The sequence below is a fragment of the Danio rerio genome, chromosome 3 (genome assembly GCF_049306965.1).
Source record: "Danio rerio strain Tuebingen ecotype United States chromosome 3, GRCz12tu, whole genome shotgun sequence".
Lineage (NCBI taxonomy): Eukaryota > Metazoa > Chordata > Actinopteri > Cypriniformes > Danionidae > Danio > Danio rerio.
In genome coordinates this window covers 62,931,770-62,952,030 of record NC_133178.1, presented here as the reverse complement: position 1 = coordinate 62,952,030, position 20,261 = coordinate 62,931,770, and the positions used below count along the sequence as shown (strand labels likewise).

At 35.2% G+C, this 20,261-nt stretch overlaps 3 protein-coding genes across 3 annotated transcripts in view; all 3 read right to left on the bottom strand.

The window, feature by feature from the left end:
• LOC100334202 (uncharacterized) overlaps nucleotides 1-4,042 on the bottom strand; it is a 37,109-nt gene extending 33,067 nt beyond the window's left edge. The window contains exons 1-3 of the mRNA XM_073945303.1: nucleotides 3,954-4,042; nucleotides 330-479; nucleotides 34-171 (exon numbers count right to left, since the gene is read on the bottom strand). Coding sequence (XP_073801404.1) covers nucleotides 34-171; nucleotides 330-454 — 263 coding nt within the window. The 5' untranslated portion in view covers nucleotides 455-479; nucleotides 3,954-4,042. The remainder of the gene's footprint in view (nucleotides 1-33; nucleotides 172-329; nucleotides 480-3,953) is intronic.
• Nucleotides 4,043-7,618: 3,576 nt separating this feature from the next.
• igl1v11 (immunoglobulin light 1 variable 11) lies at nucleotides 7,619-12,043 on the bottom strand. Its single transcript, XM_073945302.1, has 3 exons — nucleotides 12,004-12,043; nucleotides 11,584-11,906; nucleotides 7,619-8,062 (listed from the first exon to the last, which is right to left on the bottom strand). The coding sequence occupies exons 1-3, from the start codon at nucleotides 12,041-12,043 to the stop codon at nucleotides 7,718-7,720; spliced, it is 708 nt and encodes a 235-aa protein (XP_073801403.1). The 3' UTR covers nucleotides 7,619-7,717.
• Nucleotides 12,044-12,961: 918 nt separating this feature from the next.
• Nucleotides 12,962-18,942, bottom strand: LOC141381318 (immunoglobulin lambda-1 light chain-like). Its single transcript, XM_073945196.1, has 4 exons — nucleotides 18,827-18,942; nucleotides 18,426-18,748; nucleotides 17,606-17,651; nucleotides 12,962-15,006 (listed from the first exon to the last, which is right to left on the bottom strand). Exons 1-4 carry the CDS (start codon nucleotides 18,864-18,866, stop codon nucleotides 14,681-14,683), a joined length of 735 nt encoding a protein of 244 aa, XP_073801297.1. The 5' UTR covers nucleotides 18,867-18,942; the 3' UTR covers nucleotides 12,962-14,680.
• Nucleotides 18,943-20,261: the final 1,319 nt, after the last annotated feature.

Sequence of the window (20,261 nt, the reverse complement as noted above, 5' to 3'; positions counted from 1 at the left end):
TCCCACCCACAGCACACATTGAATGATACTCACACAGACTCAGATCTCACAGCAGATCCATCACTGAATTCAGGAGGCTGAAGCATGGATCTGTTGCTCTTCATAGACACACAGCTGAACTCTGGAGATGCTGCTCTCTTAGGGTCAACAGCAGCCATTTTCAGTTTCTTTCTGTAACAACATACAAGTGCTCTTGATAAAACACAACTGCAGCTGAAGAAAGATAAACGGTTTAAGAGCAGTCAAGGGTCAAGTGCTAAAGAAACACTGATGACAATGATGATGAGTCCAAATAAATTTTAAAAAGTTTCCAACTTCATGATACTCACACAGACTCAGCTCTCACAGTAGATCCATCACTGAATTCGGGAGGCTGATGCATGGATCTGTTGCTCTTCATGGACACACAGCTGAACACTGGAGAAGCTGCTCTCTGATACTCAACAGAGCTCATCTTCTCTTCCTCTATTTTCTCAGACCTGTGTGTGGAAACAAACAGTATAGACTGACACACTAAAACTAACAACAACTTTTAATTGTGTTTTGCTAAAACAATATTTAAAGTACAGAGGACTCTCTGCATGTCTAATTTCATACAAGTTACGATGAATTTAAGGTAAAAAATAAATAAATAACGTTTCGCCACTCTTTCTATGACAGTGATTTTAAGTATAGTACAGTTTAAACTCATTTAAGGTTTATAAAGTCTATTTTTATATTCCTAAACATTTTAATGTATATAAGAACTTTTGTCTTTAAGAGCTGTATGTTTGCCTGTCCTGGATTCTTTGATTTTTTTACAACTTAAATAGCGTTGCTGCCTATCAAAATCTTGTTTCTACACAGCTGCAGTCTTAAACAATTGAGGGAACATGAACATGAATGTGTAAGACCTTTTTTCTGCCAGCTTTTAAAATGTCAAAGGTCAAGCAACACAAACACACAGAATTCACACAATCTCTAATATCCCACCAAGTGATTTTTAAGATAAAATCATTCATCATGTTCACATTATTTAAAAATAATGTGAGTTACCCTCAATCAAGAGTATATTCAGTGGTAAACTAGCTGAACATTATAATTTGGTAGTGAAACATAAAGGGCTCTATTTTGACGGTCCATGCACAAAACGTAAAGTGCAGGGCGCAAACGCTTTCAGGGCGTGTCAGAATCCAAACTTGCTAATTTAAAGATGGGAAAATCCGCTTTGCGCCATGGCGCATGGTCTAAAAGGGTTGAGTTTATTTTCTTAATGAGTTATAGGTGTGTTTTGAGAATAAACCAATTACAGTCTCATCTCCCATTCCCTTTAAGAGTCAGCTGCGTCGCGCCATAAGCGCATTCGCTATTTACAGGACGCAAAGTAAGTTCACTTTCACTTTTGCTCTCGTGGATAGGGAAACCTTTATGCACAGACATCAATTAGCCTATAAATAATTTGTTTTGTTTGTTAAGCGCAAAGATTTATTTCAAAACTATTTCTAAATTCAGTTCTAATTTCCAGCAAACGAATAAATGAACAATAATAACGAAGTGTGCTCAAAAACCTAAGTTATATCCTAAAACACATGCTGTGCCCCATATGGTCTAAAACCTGCAGGTGGGCAAATCTAAGCTTGTTTTTAATAACACAAATATAAATACGGATATAATAAATAATACTGCTAATAATAATAACATTATACAAAAGCAAATTGTTATGAATGAACTGAAAAAGCCTCCCGAGATGAAGAAGACATAAAAGCATTGGTTTTTAATATTTATGTAGGCTAGAAAATAATATGTTTTGTAATATTTTAATCCTTTATATTTATATCCTATATCTATTCTTATTATATCCTATATATAGGCCTATCCTTAATATTTTAATTTTTTCATATGTAAAGATATTTGCGTATTGCTCTACATCTTGTGTGTAGGCTATTAAGCAGTGTGTAAGCGAGGCGCAACTCTGAGCTCGACTTTAGACCGAGTTTGTTTTGGTCTAATGAAAAATCTATTATAGTTAACATCTCTGGTGTTGAATCTTCTGAAAAGGCCTCGAGTCTTCTGTTACAGTTGGTTTTGATTTACACTACTGGCAAGTTGTCTTGGACAACTGAGGAAATGTGAACATGAATGTGTAAGACTGTGCCAGGTTTAATAAATGTCAAGTATAAAGCCGCACAAAAACACACAGAATTCACACAATCTCTAATAGATCAAGTGCTCTTTGATAGAGGTAAAGTTGGTTTTATACTCAGACATTCAGACATTCTCCTTAATAGTATACTTTCAGAAAAATATTATTTGCTAATTCTAACTAGTGAAATCTAGACTAGTGAAAAATGTTGTTTTGAAGGCATACTTGCATGCTAATTATAATTGAATATTCAAATTAGCATGGTAAACAGGAGACTGTTAAATGAACAAATGTGCGAATACAAAACCAACTTTACCTCTATTGATATTTGAGATATTACCATTCATCATGGTCAGGAACTCACATCCCTGCTAAAAAATCCAGCTTAAACCAGCCTAGGCTGGTTGGCTGGTTTTAGCTGGTCAACCAGGCTGGTTTTAGAGGGGTTTTGGCCATTAGCTGGTCAGGCTGGAAAATGGCCAGCTAAATCCAGCTAAAACCAGCTTGACCAGCCTGGTTTAAGCTGGACAGCCTGGTTTAAGCTGGTTTTGGCTGGGCTCCCAGCCTGGCTAGGCTGGTCAAGCTGGTTTTAGCTGGTCATCTCCCAGCCCAACCAGCTAAGACCAGGCTGGAAATGGCTGGAAACCAGCCTGGAAATGGCCAAAACCCCTCTAAAACCAGCCTGGTTGACCAGCCAACCAGCCTAGGCTGGTTTAAGCTGGATTTTTCAGCAGGGATTAAAAAAGGTTGTTATATTTATTATTAATGTTATTATATAGTTACTATATTCAAGGATATACTGACTGGAGATTATAATTTTGTAGTGAAAGTAAGTGCTCCTCATTTTGTTGTGCAGTAGGCCTATAGGTTATGCTAAAATGTTTGCAACTGCTCTATAACTCAAATAAATTGTCTTCTGTAACCGAAAGTGTGAAATTACCTAATAAGCTAAGTTAATTAACTTACATTTTAAATGTGTAAACAAAGCTCTGTAAAAATGTTTAGGATCTTTAGGACACAATGTCTAAAATGCCGTTGTTCTGATGATCTGTGCTAACATTCCTCAGAATGTGTAGCTCACCTGTCATATTTCAGCTTAAAAAACAGGGTTAGCACATCTTGTCTGCTTCAAATGTCTATCAGAATGAACTACCACTCTAATAAACACATTTAATAAATTTAAATTTAATAAAACTAATGAAAAATAAATAAATAAGGTTGTTTACTCTGATATATATTTGAAGCTGCTACGCCTTTTTCTACATTGTTCAATAGAGTAGTAGTTGATTTCAAGGGGTAGCACATATTGTCAGCTTCAAATATCTATCGGCTTAGACAAGATGTGCTAACCCTGTTTTTTTACAGATCGTAAAAACACCGGAAATAGCAGGCCGAGAAAACAGGTTTCGTTACAGAGAAGGCCACACTTATCAGCATTTTATTTAATATTCTCAACAATGTAAGAATGTTTTAGTATTGAAGTAAATCAAAGTCAATGTGCTCATTTAACCAAATATGCTGGGTCTCAAAACTTTAACAAAACAAACAAAAAAAAAAAAAAAACATTACATAATATAAAATGATAAATAAATAGATAAATGCATAAATAAATAAATAAAGAAATAAAGAAAATAAATAAATAAATAAATAAATAAATAAGAAAAAATAGGTAATTACTTTGTTAAACTATTTTAAGTGTTTATATCCGTGAGGTAAAGCCATCGATAACCGCAGATTAAGCAGTAAAATAAGATGAAGTTCGACATCAGATCTGTTTACTAATAAACATCCACACTGATTTTACATTTTTGAAGCGTTGTAGCAAACTTACTGTAGTTTTTAAAAACATTTCCTTTGCTGAATTTTCTGACGGTCCGTTAGCTTTGGTTTCACTTTCACTTGCAGGACTAAACGTGGTGTGACCTCTTCTTCTTGTTGTTGTCTTGTTTGGCGGTTGGCACACATCTTCAAGATACAGTAGCGCCACTTGCTGGTTGGTTAGGAGTTTGTAGCAAGATATGTGTCCTAATAGTGTTTATAGAAGCGTGGGACACATATATGACTGTCAACATCTCAAAAAATGTGTTTTGGTGTTTCGTGACCATTTAAATCCCTACAGGACCCCAACATCATAAAGCTGCACGCTCAAGCGGCTACTAGTCCTGCACTTCCAGACCTATCGTTTTCTCACACAGTGCCACCTGCTGTTTGAAAGATCAACTAACCTTCAGAGTTCAGCGTCTTATATATTGTAACTTAAACTATTTCTCTACTATAAAATATTACGCTTTGATTAAATACATTATTATATAAAATATTAAACATGCTAGATTTTGCTTTAATGAATTAATTCTGTTGCATTTTTATTCATTGTATTTGTAAATTGTTCAGTTGCTTAAATATTTTCAGACAATGTTTTTTAATCATTAAGGATTTATCACCGTTTCGTATTGAGTTGAGGGAATATATTATCTTCATATACAATAATTCATAAACAATAAATTTCTTCACATACAATAAATTATAGTCATTTTCTCACAACAGACTTTATTTTTGTGCACTTTTTCATGAGGTGCTACAAGTCACCGAGGATTAAACAATGCAGGGAAAATTGTAAAAAATAATAATTGGATTAATGATACTTTTTTTACGAAGAAAATGACATCAAATAAAATAAATGCTTTACATTGTTGTTGGAAAACTGGAAATATCTGCAGCCTTTGGTGCACTGCATTAGTGATGGCAGAGACCCCTCCTTTTAAGTTGTAATACCAGTCTGCAAAGTATTTTTGAATTAACCTAAGAGAGCTCATACATATACTCACATGATAAATTCTATACATATACACTCCATACATACACACAGGATACACTGTCAAGGTCTGGGATAGAACCCGGGTCTCTGGTGTGAGAGGTGAGTCACATTACCACTGAGCTACTGGAAGTTGAAGAACTTAACCAACGGAACACACATCATACACTCTATACACATACTCACATGATGCACTCCATACATATGCACACATGATATGCTCTAAACATATACAAACATGATATACTCCATACATAGAGTATACACTCCATACAAATGCACACATGATACACTCTATACATATGCACACACGATGCACTCTATACATATGCACACATGATGCACTCTATACATATGCACACACGATGCACTCTATACATATGCACACATGATGCACTCTATACATATACATACATGATATGCTCCATACATATACTCACATGATACATTTTTTACATATACACACACACATGTTACACTCTATACATATATACACATACACTTTATAAATATGAAGACATGATGTATTCTTTATATATGCAAACACATGATACATTCTATACATGTACACACATGAGACACTTCATACATATACACACACATGATACACTCTATACATATATACACATACACTCCATAAATATGCAGACACGATGTATTCTTTACATATGCAAACACATGATACATTCTATACATGTACACACATGATACACTTTATGCATATACACACATGATACTCTCCATGCACATGCACACATGATACTTTACATACACATACACACATGATACACTCCATACATATGCACACATGATACATTACATACATATACACACGATACACTCCATACATATGGAGACATGATACATTCTATACATATACACACGATACACTCCATACATATGCACACATGATACATTACATACATACACACGATACACTCTATACATATGGAGACATGATACATTCTATACATATACACACGATACACTCCATACATATGCACACATGATACATTACATACATACACACGATACACTCCATACATATGCACACATGATACATTACATACATACACACGATACACTCCATACATATGGAGACACGATACATTCTATACATATACACGATTGACTCCATAAATATACTCACATGATACACTATACATATGGACACATGATGTATTCTATACATTACAAATTCTATAAATATACACAAATAATACAATCTACACATACACACAGGATATAATTGTACCTTTAAAGGTGCCACATTGGTCCCTTAAAATACAATTTTGTACCCAAATGTGCTATAAAGATTCAAAAATGTACCTTTTTAACCTAAATCTAAACGTTTGTACCTTTATAGCCCATTTGGGTACAAAATTGTACCCTATGGACCAATTTGGGACCTTAAAAGGTACAATTATAGATTTTGTTCGCTCTAGGAACAAAATTGTACCCTTACGGTACCTTTTTTTTCTGACAGTGTATTGCTTTGGCTTATTTGTTGTCCAGATCTGACAAAGAGGAGCGGACCGCCCTAGAGCCATCATTGCATTCAGTGGAGCAGATGTAAGTGTCTGGTGTGGGCCGGATCTGCGCCAAAATAAAAGCAAACTGTGACCTATAATAGGGTCAGTTCAGGTTTATTTGCTTAAATTCTGGCTGATATATGATATTGCTATGGTTTAATTGTGGCCGCCCAAGTGGCATCATTCTATGCTGTATGTGAGCCGGATGTGAGTGTCTGGATGTGAGTGTCTGGTGTGGGCTGGATTTGAGCAACATGAATGTTGCTAGTTGGGTAGTAACTCACAGAGTAATGAGGTTTAAAACTGTGCTGCTTTTAACTGTTGATGTAAATGTTAACAAGTTCCTGCATGTTAGCTAAAGGACAATGAGTCTGATAAAGAGATGCAGTGTAGAGTTCAGCTTACGTTACACATGATTAAATATGTCTTGTACATTCACAAGCACACTACTGTCAATGTGAAACTGCTGTGATGGCTTCAAGAGTTTAATATCTGTTGCCTGATTATAAGTTAGCCTACAGATGGTATTTTGTAGTGTGCATATAGGTAAAACTAAGACAAGTAATGCATAATATATATATATATATATATATATATATATATATATATATATATATATATATATATATATATATATATATATATATATATATATATATATATATATATATATATATATATATATATATATATATACAAGGGAAACCTGCTCTATTAAGAAATCATCAGAGGGTTAAACACATTAAAAGCTCAACAAGATAACATTTGATTATCACACACACACACACACATATATATATATATATATATATATATATATATATATATATATATATATATATATATATATATATATATATATATATATATATATATATATATATATATATATATATATATATTAGTGATGATCAAATGTTATCTTGTTGAGTCTTTAATGTGTTTAACCCTCTGATGATTTCTTAATAGAGCATGTTTCCCTTGTGAAAGACCTCAGAGGAACATCAGGATTTACATAAAGCTAAATATATGAGTGTGATGGAGCAGGTGCATCCTGAGCGAGAGTCAGAAACAGGCCCACATGAAAGACAATGCAAACTAATGCCATGCAAAAGAGTTTTAATGACAGAACCGAAACCACCAAATGAAGTACAGTCACATTAAACATCAAGCTAAAGTCACACAGATCAAATCATAAGAAGAGAAATAAAGTAAAACACGAGGTTTACATTCATCCACACACATTATATTTCAGTTACACTGTGAACTGGAGATGCTTTTCTCCGTCATTTTTGAGCCCAGCGACACTCGACAGGAGAATTGCGCATTGCTGGTCCAGTCAGAGGATTGGATGGTCAGAAAGCTGCTCATTTTGAAGGTTTGGTCTTGCTGTTTCTCAGTAGAGCTGCTCCAAACGCCATCAGTGACGGAGTGTCCATTGACTGTCCAGCTGACGTCAAGCAGAGCCACAGAAATCTCCTCGGCCAGACACACCAGTGTAGCATTACTGTCCTTCAGAGCCTCAGCGGACGGAGGCAAGAGAGTCACCACAGGAGGAGTCAGAGGAAAGTCTGGAGGACACAAAACACACACACACTTTTACACTCATAGTTATGCACAGAATGTTATACAGGGATTATGTTGAGAGGATTCGATAAAGATGGTTCTGATAGTTAATGTTGAATCATCTGTGAGTTATTTAGCAGTGAATAAAGTTTGTGTTTGTGTTACAGTATGTATTAATCTGTCTTTCTGGAATACTGGATTCTGATTGGTTAACTGATTAAACTCATATCAGCTTCATTCCCCTGCTGAAAAATCCAGCTTAAACCAGCCTAGGCTGGTTGGTTGGTTTTAGCTGGTCGACCAGTCTGGTTTTAGAGGGGTTTTGGCCATTTCCAGGCTGGTTTCCTGCCATTTCCAGCTTGGTCTTAGCTGGTCAGGCTGGAAAATGACCAGCTAAATCCTGCTTGACCAGCCTGGTTTAAGCTGGACCTAGCTGGTTTTGGCTGGACTCCAAGCCTGGCTAGGCTGATCAAGCTGGTTTTAGCTGGTCATCTCCCAGCCTGACCAGCTAAGACCAGGCTGGAAATGGCTGGAAACCAGCCTGGAAATGGCCAAAACCCCTCTAAAACCAGGCTGGTTGACCAGCTAAAACCAGCCAACCAGCCTAGGCTTTTTAAGCTGGATTTTTCTGTAGGGTCAGGAACCACAAACAATATGTGCTATGATTATCAGCAATCTAGCGGCTGCAGATCGCTAACGGACTACAAATCCGCCATTTCATGGACTACAAGTTCAAGTAGATCGCTGATAATCATAACAATATGAGCCTGGACCACAAATCCAGTCATAATAAGTGTTAATTTCTGGAATTTGAGATTTATAAATGCACAACTTATGACACATCTATTGACAATCTGGAGTCTGAGGGTTAAAAACATCTAAATATTAAAGAAAAACATTTAAAATTAATTAAATAAATTCATTAGCAATGCGCATTTCTATTAAAAAATAAGTTTAGATATATTTACAGCATAAAATGTACAGATGTCTTCACGAAACCTGATCTTTACTTAATATTCGGAATCTTTTAGACTGATATAATGTATTTTTGCCCATTGCCAAATATATATCCCTTCACTATAAGTACTACTGCATATATAGTCTGCAACTGGACAACATGTTTCTTTCTTCAAGCTTTAATTTTCATTTAAAAGCTGGTGAATTATTACCGCTCAGAGCAATGTTTGGTGCCTAACTGTTAAATTTTTCATCAAGTAGCTGTACAATAATCAGGATAATGAACATCAAGCCTGCTGTTTTCAAAGAACAGATAATAAGTATTATATGTAAGGATGACTTTATCTCTTTATAAATATTAAACCCTGAGAACTGTTATGGACTTCCATGCGAGACAAGACCACGTGAATGGTCAGGCACAAAACAATAAACTTTCTAATCTAACAAGAAGGTCAGCTAGGTTGTCTCGATCATGCATCCTGAATCTCCCTCATTGCCCTGGACTTCACCTTCTCCACTAGAGCTGCTCCACACAGAATGTCTAAGTTTTTAAAATGGTGTATCTTGTGGCTCTATATTCATGTCTGGTGTCATTTTAAATGTCTCTGTGGGATTGGTAGAGTGGTCCTAATTTCACTGTAATATTTTACAATCACCCTTATATCAGTTGATTTTGGGCTTTGGGCTTTTACATTATTATGAACTGTAGTCAGATTTAATTTGGAGCTGGACACAAATTGAAATGATTTTTAACAAATAAAAATATTTATTTTCACATGTGCTAAAAAAGCTCACACACATTTAACCTTTACTCATACTGTTAGTTCTGCCATAGGAATAATAGATGGACCCTTACATATATAATCCTGTTTATTCTGCAATAACATTTAGCTTGATGTTAAATATCCTCACTTAATGTTACTTAACATCAGCTAACTCTCAATAAAATGTAAGGGACTGAAGCTTTGCGAATGCTTTAATTTTCTTTATGTTGTGTTGGGCTCATTTTAGGTCGGGTATGCATGGAGCAACATTAGCTGGCACAAATATGTATTGATGAGTCAGTTTAATTCTTAGATTATATGTTCTTATGAATATCATACAAATAAAATTAGACAATTTCTATCATTATCATTAAGAATATAGTTTTAGTTTGATCCATGTTTAATTTGAAATGTCAAATAATTTATTTTGAAACAATACACAATGGGTAAACACTTCGTAATATGAAATAAATAAACATTCATATTCACATGCTGTCAATTATGATTTGCTCATTGCTAATTACTGATGGTGTTAGTTAAGAAATATTAAGTTTCATTAAATAAAGATTCTTTGCGTCCAAACGAATCCAAAATGTGAAAAATACCACAGATTCAAACACATTATGAGAGAAAATAGCGCAGATCCATTATATTACTTTGATTTGTCTTTAGAAATGTATTAAATGTTAACAGTAAGCTAAGATTAATACTTTTTAACCACTATTTATCACTGTTAGTTCATGTAAACATGATTAGTTAATGTTATATAATGGAATATTATTGATAACAATACCAGAAAATACCAAGTAAACATGTTTTACAAGCAGAACTTCAGTATGATTTACCCATTATAGTCACTCGAGTACAAAAATCCAAAGTTAAGTGGGAAAGTATTTTAAGATAAATTCAATTCAATTCAGCTTTATTTGTTTAGCGCTTTTACAATATAGATTGTGTCAAAGCAGCTTCACATAAATGGTCATAGTAACTGGAACAAAGTAGTTCAGTTTTTAGTGTTTAAGTTCAGTTCAGTTTGGCTCAGTTCAGTGTGTCAGTCAGTTCAGTTTGTGTTTTAACGGCCTGATATAAAATAAATCAGGTTAAGTTAACAGTAAAATAATAATTTAGATGTACTCACCGATGACGTTCAGTTTTGTTCCTTGGCCAAAGACCACAGTGATTCATTTCTCACTTTCACTCATACAAAAACCTCCTGCAGTTTCAGAGGCGAAAGACACAGAACTGAAACAATCACTGGAGCGCAGACCAGAACCCAGATCTCTCTTCATTTGTGGTTATTCTCTTCATTGCCTTATAGTTCATCTGTAGATTCACATCATTATTTGAGATCAGTGCTGAAAATTATCTGAAGTTTACACTGTTTATAGAGTCTTTTCATATAAAGGTGAACAGCTGAACTTCTCTGATAATATATTAGGCTATGATTAGCATAACGACTACACACACCAAACCAAAAACCATGAGTGATGAGTGAACCACCAACACCAACCCCAGAAATATGGAGAAAATAAAGCAAAACTAAAACTAAAAGTGCACTCAGGTTGTCAAGATAAGTTAAACCGAAAGGACAAGGAGAAACAATGTAGAAAATCTTTAATAAAATTAACAATAAATGGAAAAACTCTATTTTAGATCAACTTCAAATGTTTACTAATGTGTGTGGCAGATGTGTATACAATCATTATGTCTATGGAAAACCCAACTGGCCAGTTCAACACCACAATCATGTCTGTATTTCATATTGTCTAGAAGCAGAAGTGAATGTGAGCATTGAGGAGGTTTTTGTCATGATGTGAATCACTGTGATACATATTCATTAGCAGAGTGGTCCCATGTCTTACAGCAATACACTGCAGAATCACTCACAGCCACATTACTGATGATCAGACTATAATCTGATTTAGATGAATGTGTTGATGTGAATTTAGGAGCAGAGAAACCAGATCCATAGTCAGGTGATCTCATGGTATGATAAAATCTTAACACATACTGAGGAACTCCTGCTGGAGTCTGTTTGTACCATCTAGCTTCAGAACTTGTCACAGTCCCCAGATTACAGTCCAGTTGAGCAGTTTGTCCTTTACTGACTGTGATTACTGGACTCTGAGTCACTACAGTCACTCCACTGACACCTGCAGAACACAAACACACACACAGCATTAATGCCACACAACACACCCACATGACAGTCTGATGTGCCTCTGGATCTGCAGTCTAGTGGCGTCTCACATGATAGAGTGATGATGAGGAGGATGAAGAGTGTCAGCATGTTGTGAGTGTGTGTGTGATGTGAACAGACTGAAGAGGAGACTGATCAGAGAGCAGCTATAAGAGACTGAAGAGACGCTCGGTGACATCATCAGGCATCAGCAGCGCATCATCAGGAAGCAGCGCTGAATGATTGACAGGCGACAGATCGACAGAAGCTGATGAAGACGAAGTCTGACAGATGAAAAGAGCTCAGAGAAGCTGCTGATTTACATGGAGCTGATTAGAAGAGCAGGTGTTTCCTGTGCGTCCCCATGAAGAACATCTCCACACTTCACTGCGTCTGCTAGAAGACAAACTTCAGCATCAACTTCACAGCAGATCCACATGATGGCCGTCACATCTGGAGCATCTCCTCAGAGTTTCCATCAGAACTTTATTCAGACTCATTCATCTCCGCTGTGCTCTTCACTAATGATCTTCACTACACTGTAAGAAAAAAAAATGTTCAAATGTTTACAGAGAAACACTGTTATTTTACAGACTTTTCCTAGATTATTATGATCAAATCAGTTTAATAAAGTTACACAATAAGAGTTTTACAGAGAAACACTGTTATTATACAGACTTTTCCTAGATTATTATGATCAAACACCATCACTAAAGTGACTGCACTAAAAGTTCAAGAGAAAACAATGTTATTTCAAAGAATTTTCCCTAAATCATTACGATTAAACACTTTTAATAAAATGCCAAGACATGCTCATGATCGAAATTTAACAGTTTTATTTTGGATCAAAAACTTTTGGAAAAAACAACAAACGAGATAAAACTGATTAAATTCTCACAACTTTAACATTATAGTTGTTACATTTTATTGAATAGTGTTTATGTAAAACATGTAGAGGTTTAAGCTGAATGAGGTTTAAGGTTTAAATGAAATGGAACTGTAACGTGAAGAGGACGCTGAGAAAGGAGTGCAGATCCAAATGCAGGTTTATTACACAGAGATGGTCACGAAAACAACAGTCAACACAGGAGCAAACAGATGTAACATTATGCAGGGAATCCAGAGTCATGGTCAAATAACAGGCAAATGGTCAGTCCCGGCAGCAAATAATGTAAACTATTAACAAACAAAGTAAGGCAAAAGAAGAGAAACACATAATAATGTTCACAGTATAACAAGACTTGGTAATTGGTCTTTGCTGCTTTTAAAGTGCATGTAATCAGCTCATAACGATCCTCCGGCTGTGTGTGTGCAATTAGCAGAATCTGGAACAGGTGCATGTGAGCACTCTTAGTGTGTGACTTTATTGAACGGATTTGATCGTAATAATCTATTAAAAGTCTGTAAAATAACAGTGTTTCTCTGTAAACATTTGAATGAAAATATCTGTAGATTTATCAGTTTTTGCACTTTATTTCAACAGAAATTTTACCATCATTTTATGGTTTTTGTTCGGCAGCCGTAGCTGCCAGTCATTTGACCTTTTTTTTTTTTACAGAGCAAGTAATTACAATTTATTACTTTAATTTTACGTAATTTTAAATGTACTTAAAAAACAGGAAAAACACTGTGTAAATAATACGGCAATTTTATTGTATAAAACAGACAAATTGTTGTAATTTGTCATTACTTATATAGTACATAAAATAACAGTCAATCTGTTAATTTACAGATATTTGTTTTTGTAATTTTTACCGATTTTTTAATATAATTTAAAATAACAGAAACATACTGTATAAATAATACTGTAATTTCCCTGTATAAAAAACAAAAATGTCAGTAATTTGTCTTTAATGATAAAGTACCTAAAATGAAAGTCAAACTGTGAATTTAGAGAGATTGTTTGTAATTTTACTAAGTTCTACATTTAATTTTAAATTACAAAAAAATTACTGTAAAAAAATGTAGGGATATTTTCTGTAAAACTAGTTTTTTTTTACAGTGTAGCAGTGACAGCAGTTTAGTTGATGTTTGACCCTCAGATGAACAGAGCTTTCTTTGATTTTCAGTCTGAAGACTCGATTTGAGTGTTTGCATCGTCAGATTTTCATCCTTCATTCCCTCATCGATTGTAAAAGTCGGTCTTGACTTCATCTTGACAGCAGTTCATACAGTTTAAAGGTTCAATCTCTTCATTCCTCTGCACAATATGTAATGTAATGTGTGTTTATATAGCGCATTTGTTGTGTATGGCCAAACACCCAAAGTACACATCTCGACACCACCACCAGTGTGCAGCATTCACTTGGATGATGCGACGGCAGCCACAGGACAACGGCGCCAGTGCGCTCACCACACACCAGCTATTGGTGGAGTGGACAGACAGTGATAGAACCAATTCGATAGATGGGGATGATTATCGTAAGGTCTGATTGAAGAACTTTGCCCAGGACATCGGGGATTACACCCCTACTCTTTACTAGAGAGCCATGGGATTTTTAAAAACCACAGAGAGTCAGAACCTCGCTTTAACATCTCATCGGAAAGACAGTAAGACAATAAACACAAAGACAAAGTTTATTGAAGATGCAGTTTATTAAAACAGTTGTAAATCAACATTAAAGGCGAAAGATCATCAGCAGAAAATGAGGAGGCTTTATTTGAGCACTCTCTATATTGATGAGCCACTCCAGCAAGAGATATGATCAGCTCTGATAACAGTAGAACAGCACATCCGCTTCTCCAGGTTCAGTCGCTGCATTCAGATTTCCTGATGCTTGCTCTGCTGGTTTTGGAGGCCACAGTGGCTTCACATGTCAGCTCTCTGTCTTTGTCCCACTCGGACCTCTGGATGGTTAAAGAACTGCTGCTCTTGAATTTGTGATCAGGCTGCTGTTCAGCAGAGCCGGTGAAGACGCCTTCGGTAACCGAGTTCCCGTTCACAAGCCAACGCACATCAGCGAAAGCCACAGACATGTGATTGATCAGACACAGCAGAGTGACTTTACTGGAGCTCAGCTCTTCTCTGGATGATGGACGGAGGATGGTGAGCACAGGAGGAGCAGCAGCAGCGTCTACAAAACACACCAACATCAGCATCAGCACACACACACACTTGTACAGCTATCTTTACGGGGACTTTCTATAAATGTAATGATTTTTATACAGTACAAATTGTATATTTGATCCCCTAAACACAACCCTTACAGGAGACAGTTTTCAAAATACTTTATTCTGTGTGATTTTTGAGCCGTTAACCTCATTAATGTCCCCACAACATCAAAAATGACTAAACACCATGTCCTTTAAAAAACAAGCAGTAATATACTGTATCATACATAAATAAGACTGCTAATCGTACTACAGGAGTGAGAATGACTAAACTCTGTACAGGAATATCAGCACAATCTGTGCATTATAATAATCCTTTTATTTACTTTCCTTGACGATGAAGCAATGACGGTGAAATAACGGCATATTTATATTTTGCAGACTCTTCTGCTTGACGCCAGTGAAAATCGCTTGGGCTTTAATCTGACAAAACATCTCGTAAAATGCTGACGATAAACGCAAACGAAAAGGGTTCCGGTGTTTACGAGCCTTTAGGCTCACATAAAAATTGGTGTTTTGGGTTGAAGATGAGAGTTTGATCAAAGGTTTACGAGAACTGAAAGGCTGCAGTGCTTCACGTTTTCTTCATGAATTTCCGACTAAAAACTGGACAAAAGGTGGATTATATTACTTACTGGTGAAAAATTGCGATCTAATTACAAAATATAATATAAGTGGGATGTATTTTGACGAATTTCTGACGAATTTTGCTTGGATTTTGTTTGAGACACGGTGTAGTTGTGAGGACTCTTACGACATTTAAGAAATATTTATTAATTGCTTAAAAACTGAAAATATTTGTCATTTTAATACTGTATTTGCCTCTTTTTTAAATTAGATTTTAACCAACAAGTAATTAAATAAATACATACTTGATTTTTGTTTTAACATAAAGATTTACTTTTTTTAATTTTAAATAAACATTATTTTATTGAATAATTAAATAAACTTGCATTCAAAATAATTTTGAAAGTTTTTTAAAATCATAATATAAGAATGGTTTAATAATGATGATGATGATGAAAATAATAATAATAATAATAATAATAATAATAATAATAATAATAATTAAGCTCATTTAACACACAATCAGGAAATTTAAGATTAAATCTGCAGTGATTTTCTTTATTCTTTTAAATGTTTTTCCTAATAATTAATGGGGAAAAACATGACTAACAAAGTAAATTGAAATAAATCAAAGATAATCTACAATGACTTGACCAGCCCAGTCGAGTGATCACTGATATAAAACACATCCAGACAGAAAACTCTTGTAGTTGAGAGTTAAACTTTAGGAGAAAGTATATTTCAGGGTTTGACGCTTGAGGAGCAAAAAATACTGAACTGAAATGTGTTTAACTCTAAATCTACAACATGCTTTCTTAACAGTCCACTAATAAAACTGACTATAGAGCACAGATCAATATATTAAACATGAAGCAGATGAAGAGTAATACAGTAGAGCGATGACTTAAACACACACATGCTTGATTTTAGTTTACAACATAACTATTTAAAGTACAAATACACTTTTTAGGCTTTTAACTACAGATATACTAGACATTGTTGATTAACTGAATACACTTTTATACAAAATGATTTCTAAAGCTTCCTAAATCACAACATATTAACAGCTGAATATTAAATTAAAAATAATAAATAATAATAATAATAATAATAATAATAATAATATGACTAATAAAGCTCATTTAACAGTGTATTTCAGGGCAGTTGATGGAAAATAATTGTGACTGGCAAAGTAAATGGTCACACTTTATTTTGATGGTCTTTGTGTTGCAATTAAGTTAGATTGCATCTGCATGCCAACTGATTCTCTTTAGATTATAAGAAGACTTTTAGATTGGGGTTAGGGCTGGGGTTAAGAGTTATGGTTAGTGTAAGCTGATATGTACTTACAAAGGTTCTTATAGTCAGTTAAATGTCTGTTGAAGGAGCGTATCAACAGATATTAAGCAGATCTACTAATACTCAAATGGACCATCTAAATAAAGTGTTAGCAAGTATAAAAACTGAGATAAAAACATAAATATATCTACAACAAGTTCACTATATATAATACAGTAACGGAATGAAAGCCCAGTAGAGTGATTAAAGGGCCAGACAGAATCTACAGACATTTTTAGCCATTTCTGCACAGCATTTTGCAAAAAATCTGCGGTTTTATGCACTTTAAAAACAACCGATAGAATCTACTCAATAAACTTGAGGCAATAATTTGCACTCACTTCTTTAGGGTAGATTATATCATAAAAATTCAGGTAAAAAGTGTGTAAATGTAACAGCGATAACACCAAAAGAAATTTGGTAAGATCTAATTAATAATTCTCATTAGTAAATACTTAATAAATTACTTTTAAAATGGAGTAACGGTTATTCTACTTTTAGCAGCAACAGTTCTTCCACTACATTAATGAAATGTGTTTAACTCTAAATCTACAACATGCTTTCTTAACAGTCCACTAATAAAACTGACTATAGAGCACAGATCAATATATTAAACATGAAGCAGATGAAGAGTAATACAGTAGAGCGATGACTTACCCGTCACAATGAGTTTAGTTCCTTGTCCGAATACCACAGTGAAAGACTTGATATGTTCAGCCGTACAAAAACCTCCTCAGTCTGTGAAGAGACACAAACAGAAGTGAAAGACTCACTCAAGCTCAGCTCACCATGTGCTTTACACACTTCATTCATGGAGAAATGTTTCACACACACACACACACACACACACACACACAAACACACACACACACAAACACACACACACACACACACACAAACACACACACACACACACACACACACACACACACACACACACACACACACACACACACACACACACACACACACACACACACACTCCTGCTGCTGCGTTACTCTTCATATCAGTGGTATCTGCTGTGTGTTCAAGTGCTTTAAACACAATCTCAGTCATGCTTGTTGTTCTTCTGCAGCTGAGAGAGACTGTAGAGACTCCAAACAGCACAAAATCAGCGTAAAACAATAAGAGATGTGGATATATTCAAGCTCAAATCATATTGTATAACTAATATACTCCAGAGGAGAGTTTCCTTTATTATTAACAAGGTATTTTATGGCTTCATTAGTGTCAATCTCACATTAGTAACTACAGTTTCTGATCAGACTCTTATTGTTCAGTATATGGACCGATCAGTCTGGATGTTCTGTTTATTATTTCATGATGACAGACTTTACATTAATATATATTCAGTGATGGAGGGAAATTTCTGTGATGTGCTATTAATCTGTGAAGTTGAGCTCTGATCATCTGTTAACTAAAGCAGAAGTGAATGCAGTGAGGAGGTTTTTGTCATGATGTGAATCACTGTGATACATACTCTCTAACAGAGCTGTCCCATGTCTGACAGTAATACACTGCAGAATCACTCACATCCACATTACTGATAATCAGACTATAATCTGATGTAGATGAATGTGTTGATGTGAATTTAGGAGCAGAGAAACCAGATCCATAGTAAGGTGAACTCCAGTCATGATAAAATCTTAACACATACTGAGGAACTCCTGCTGGAGTCTGTTTGTACCATCTAGCAGCAGAACCAGTCACAGTGCCCAGATTACAGTCCAGTTGAGCGGTTTGTCCTTTACTGACTGTGATTACTGGACTCTGAGTCACTACAGTCACTCCACTGACACCTGCAGAACAAACACAAGCTTTACATGAGATCGTGTGTCCAACACTTTAAACTGTCCATCAGACATGAGGAAACTCACAGGTCAGAAGAGTGCAGACAGAGCAGAATATTGAGATCATCTTGTGATTTGGTGTCTGTGACGTGTAAAGATGAGCAGTGCTGTAGAATAAAGCTGAGATGATCAGAGAGAGAAACTTGAAGACTGTAGAGACACTAAAAGAGACGCCCGCCTCAGTTTCACAGTCATTTACATAAACCTGCTGAGCTAACAGGTGTCTCCTGAGCGTGAGCATGTACAGTTATGTGAGTCAGGGTTCACTGCATCCGCTTCAGGTCATAATTCACGTCTCTCTGCTCTTCATTGATGTGTGTTTTATGCAGATAAACATCAGGAAGAGCAGAAAACAGTCACTAATTCTAGAGCGATATCAGATGAATCCCACACATAATCCTCTCTAGCTGTGGTTTGTAATGAAGGTGTAAATGATTTAGTGAGTTTGTTCTGTATCTGCAGGGCTGAAGATGTGCTGTGAGGATCTGACTTCAGTAAGGATCAGACCCGGGTCTCCTGTGCTCTGACTCTCAGCTCTTCTAAACTGAGCTTCACTTCACAATGACTGAATTCAGGAGCAGAAGATGAAGAAGCCGTCTAAAGCGGTCGAGTTCAGTAAAAGAAGAAACTAATTCTTCACTCAGAGACACAAAATAATGAATGAAGTTACACATGTGGGTTCAGAATAGTCGAGTTATTGAGTCGTGTGCAGCAGTGTATGAAACAGACTTCATTTCTCAGCATTTCTCCACTAACAGAAGCTCAAAACTGAACTGATAAAGCTTTAGACAGGAGCTGCTCTTCTGCCACTAATAATTCACTGTGTTAAGCACTGATATTAGAGTTATATAAAGACATTTAAGGATGTAATTTGTGATGTCGTATGTTGAAATGTTGATAACACACTGTAAAAATTAACATCTGGAGCAAAAATTCACCCAAAATAACAACAAATCTCATAAATTCATCATGAGGACTCAAAAAATCTCTATGAGCAGTTTCAGGGTTTCTACAGGTTTCGTCACATCACATTTAAGACTTTTAAGACCTTTTGGAAACCATTATAAATGAAATTCACACTTAGACAAGGCTAAACACTAAGGATTGTGTCTAATGGCCCAGTTAAAACATTTAAAACAAATGTTATTGTATAAGGAAGATAATTAAACCATATTAGTATAAACAGTTAATAAATAAACTCTTATTGTGATGAATTATTAGTGATTGGATGTGTCGGCCATATTAAATAGCTTTACATTACAAAATTAAGACCTGTTTAAATTCGTTTTAGTCCTACAACACAATATTTCAGTCAATTTAAGACTTTTTAAGACCTAAACTTGAGTTTTTTAAATTTAAGACTTTTTTAAACTCACCAGTGAGATCCAGTTCAACACAGCATTAGAGAGTCACTGATATACTGCACTAGTCATGATCAGATATATGAGCCTTAAAGGATGTT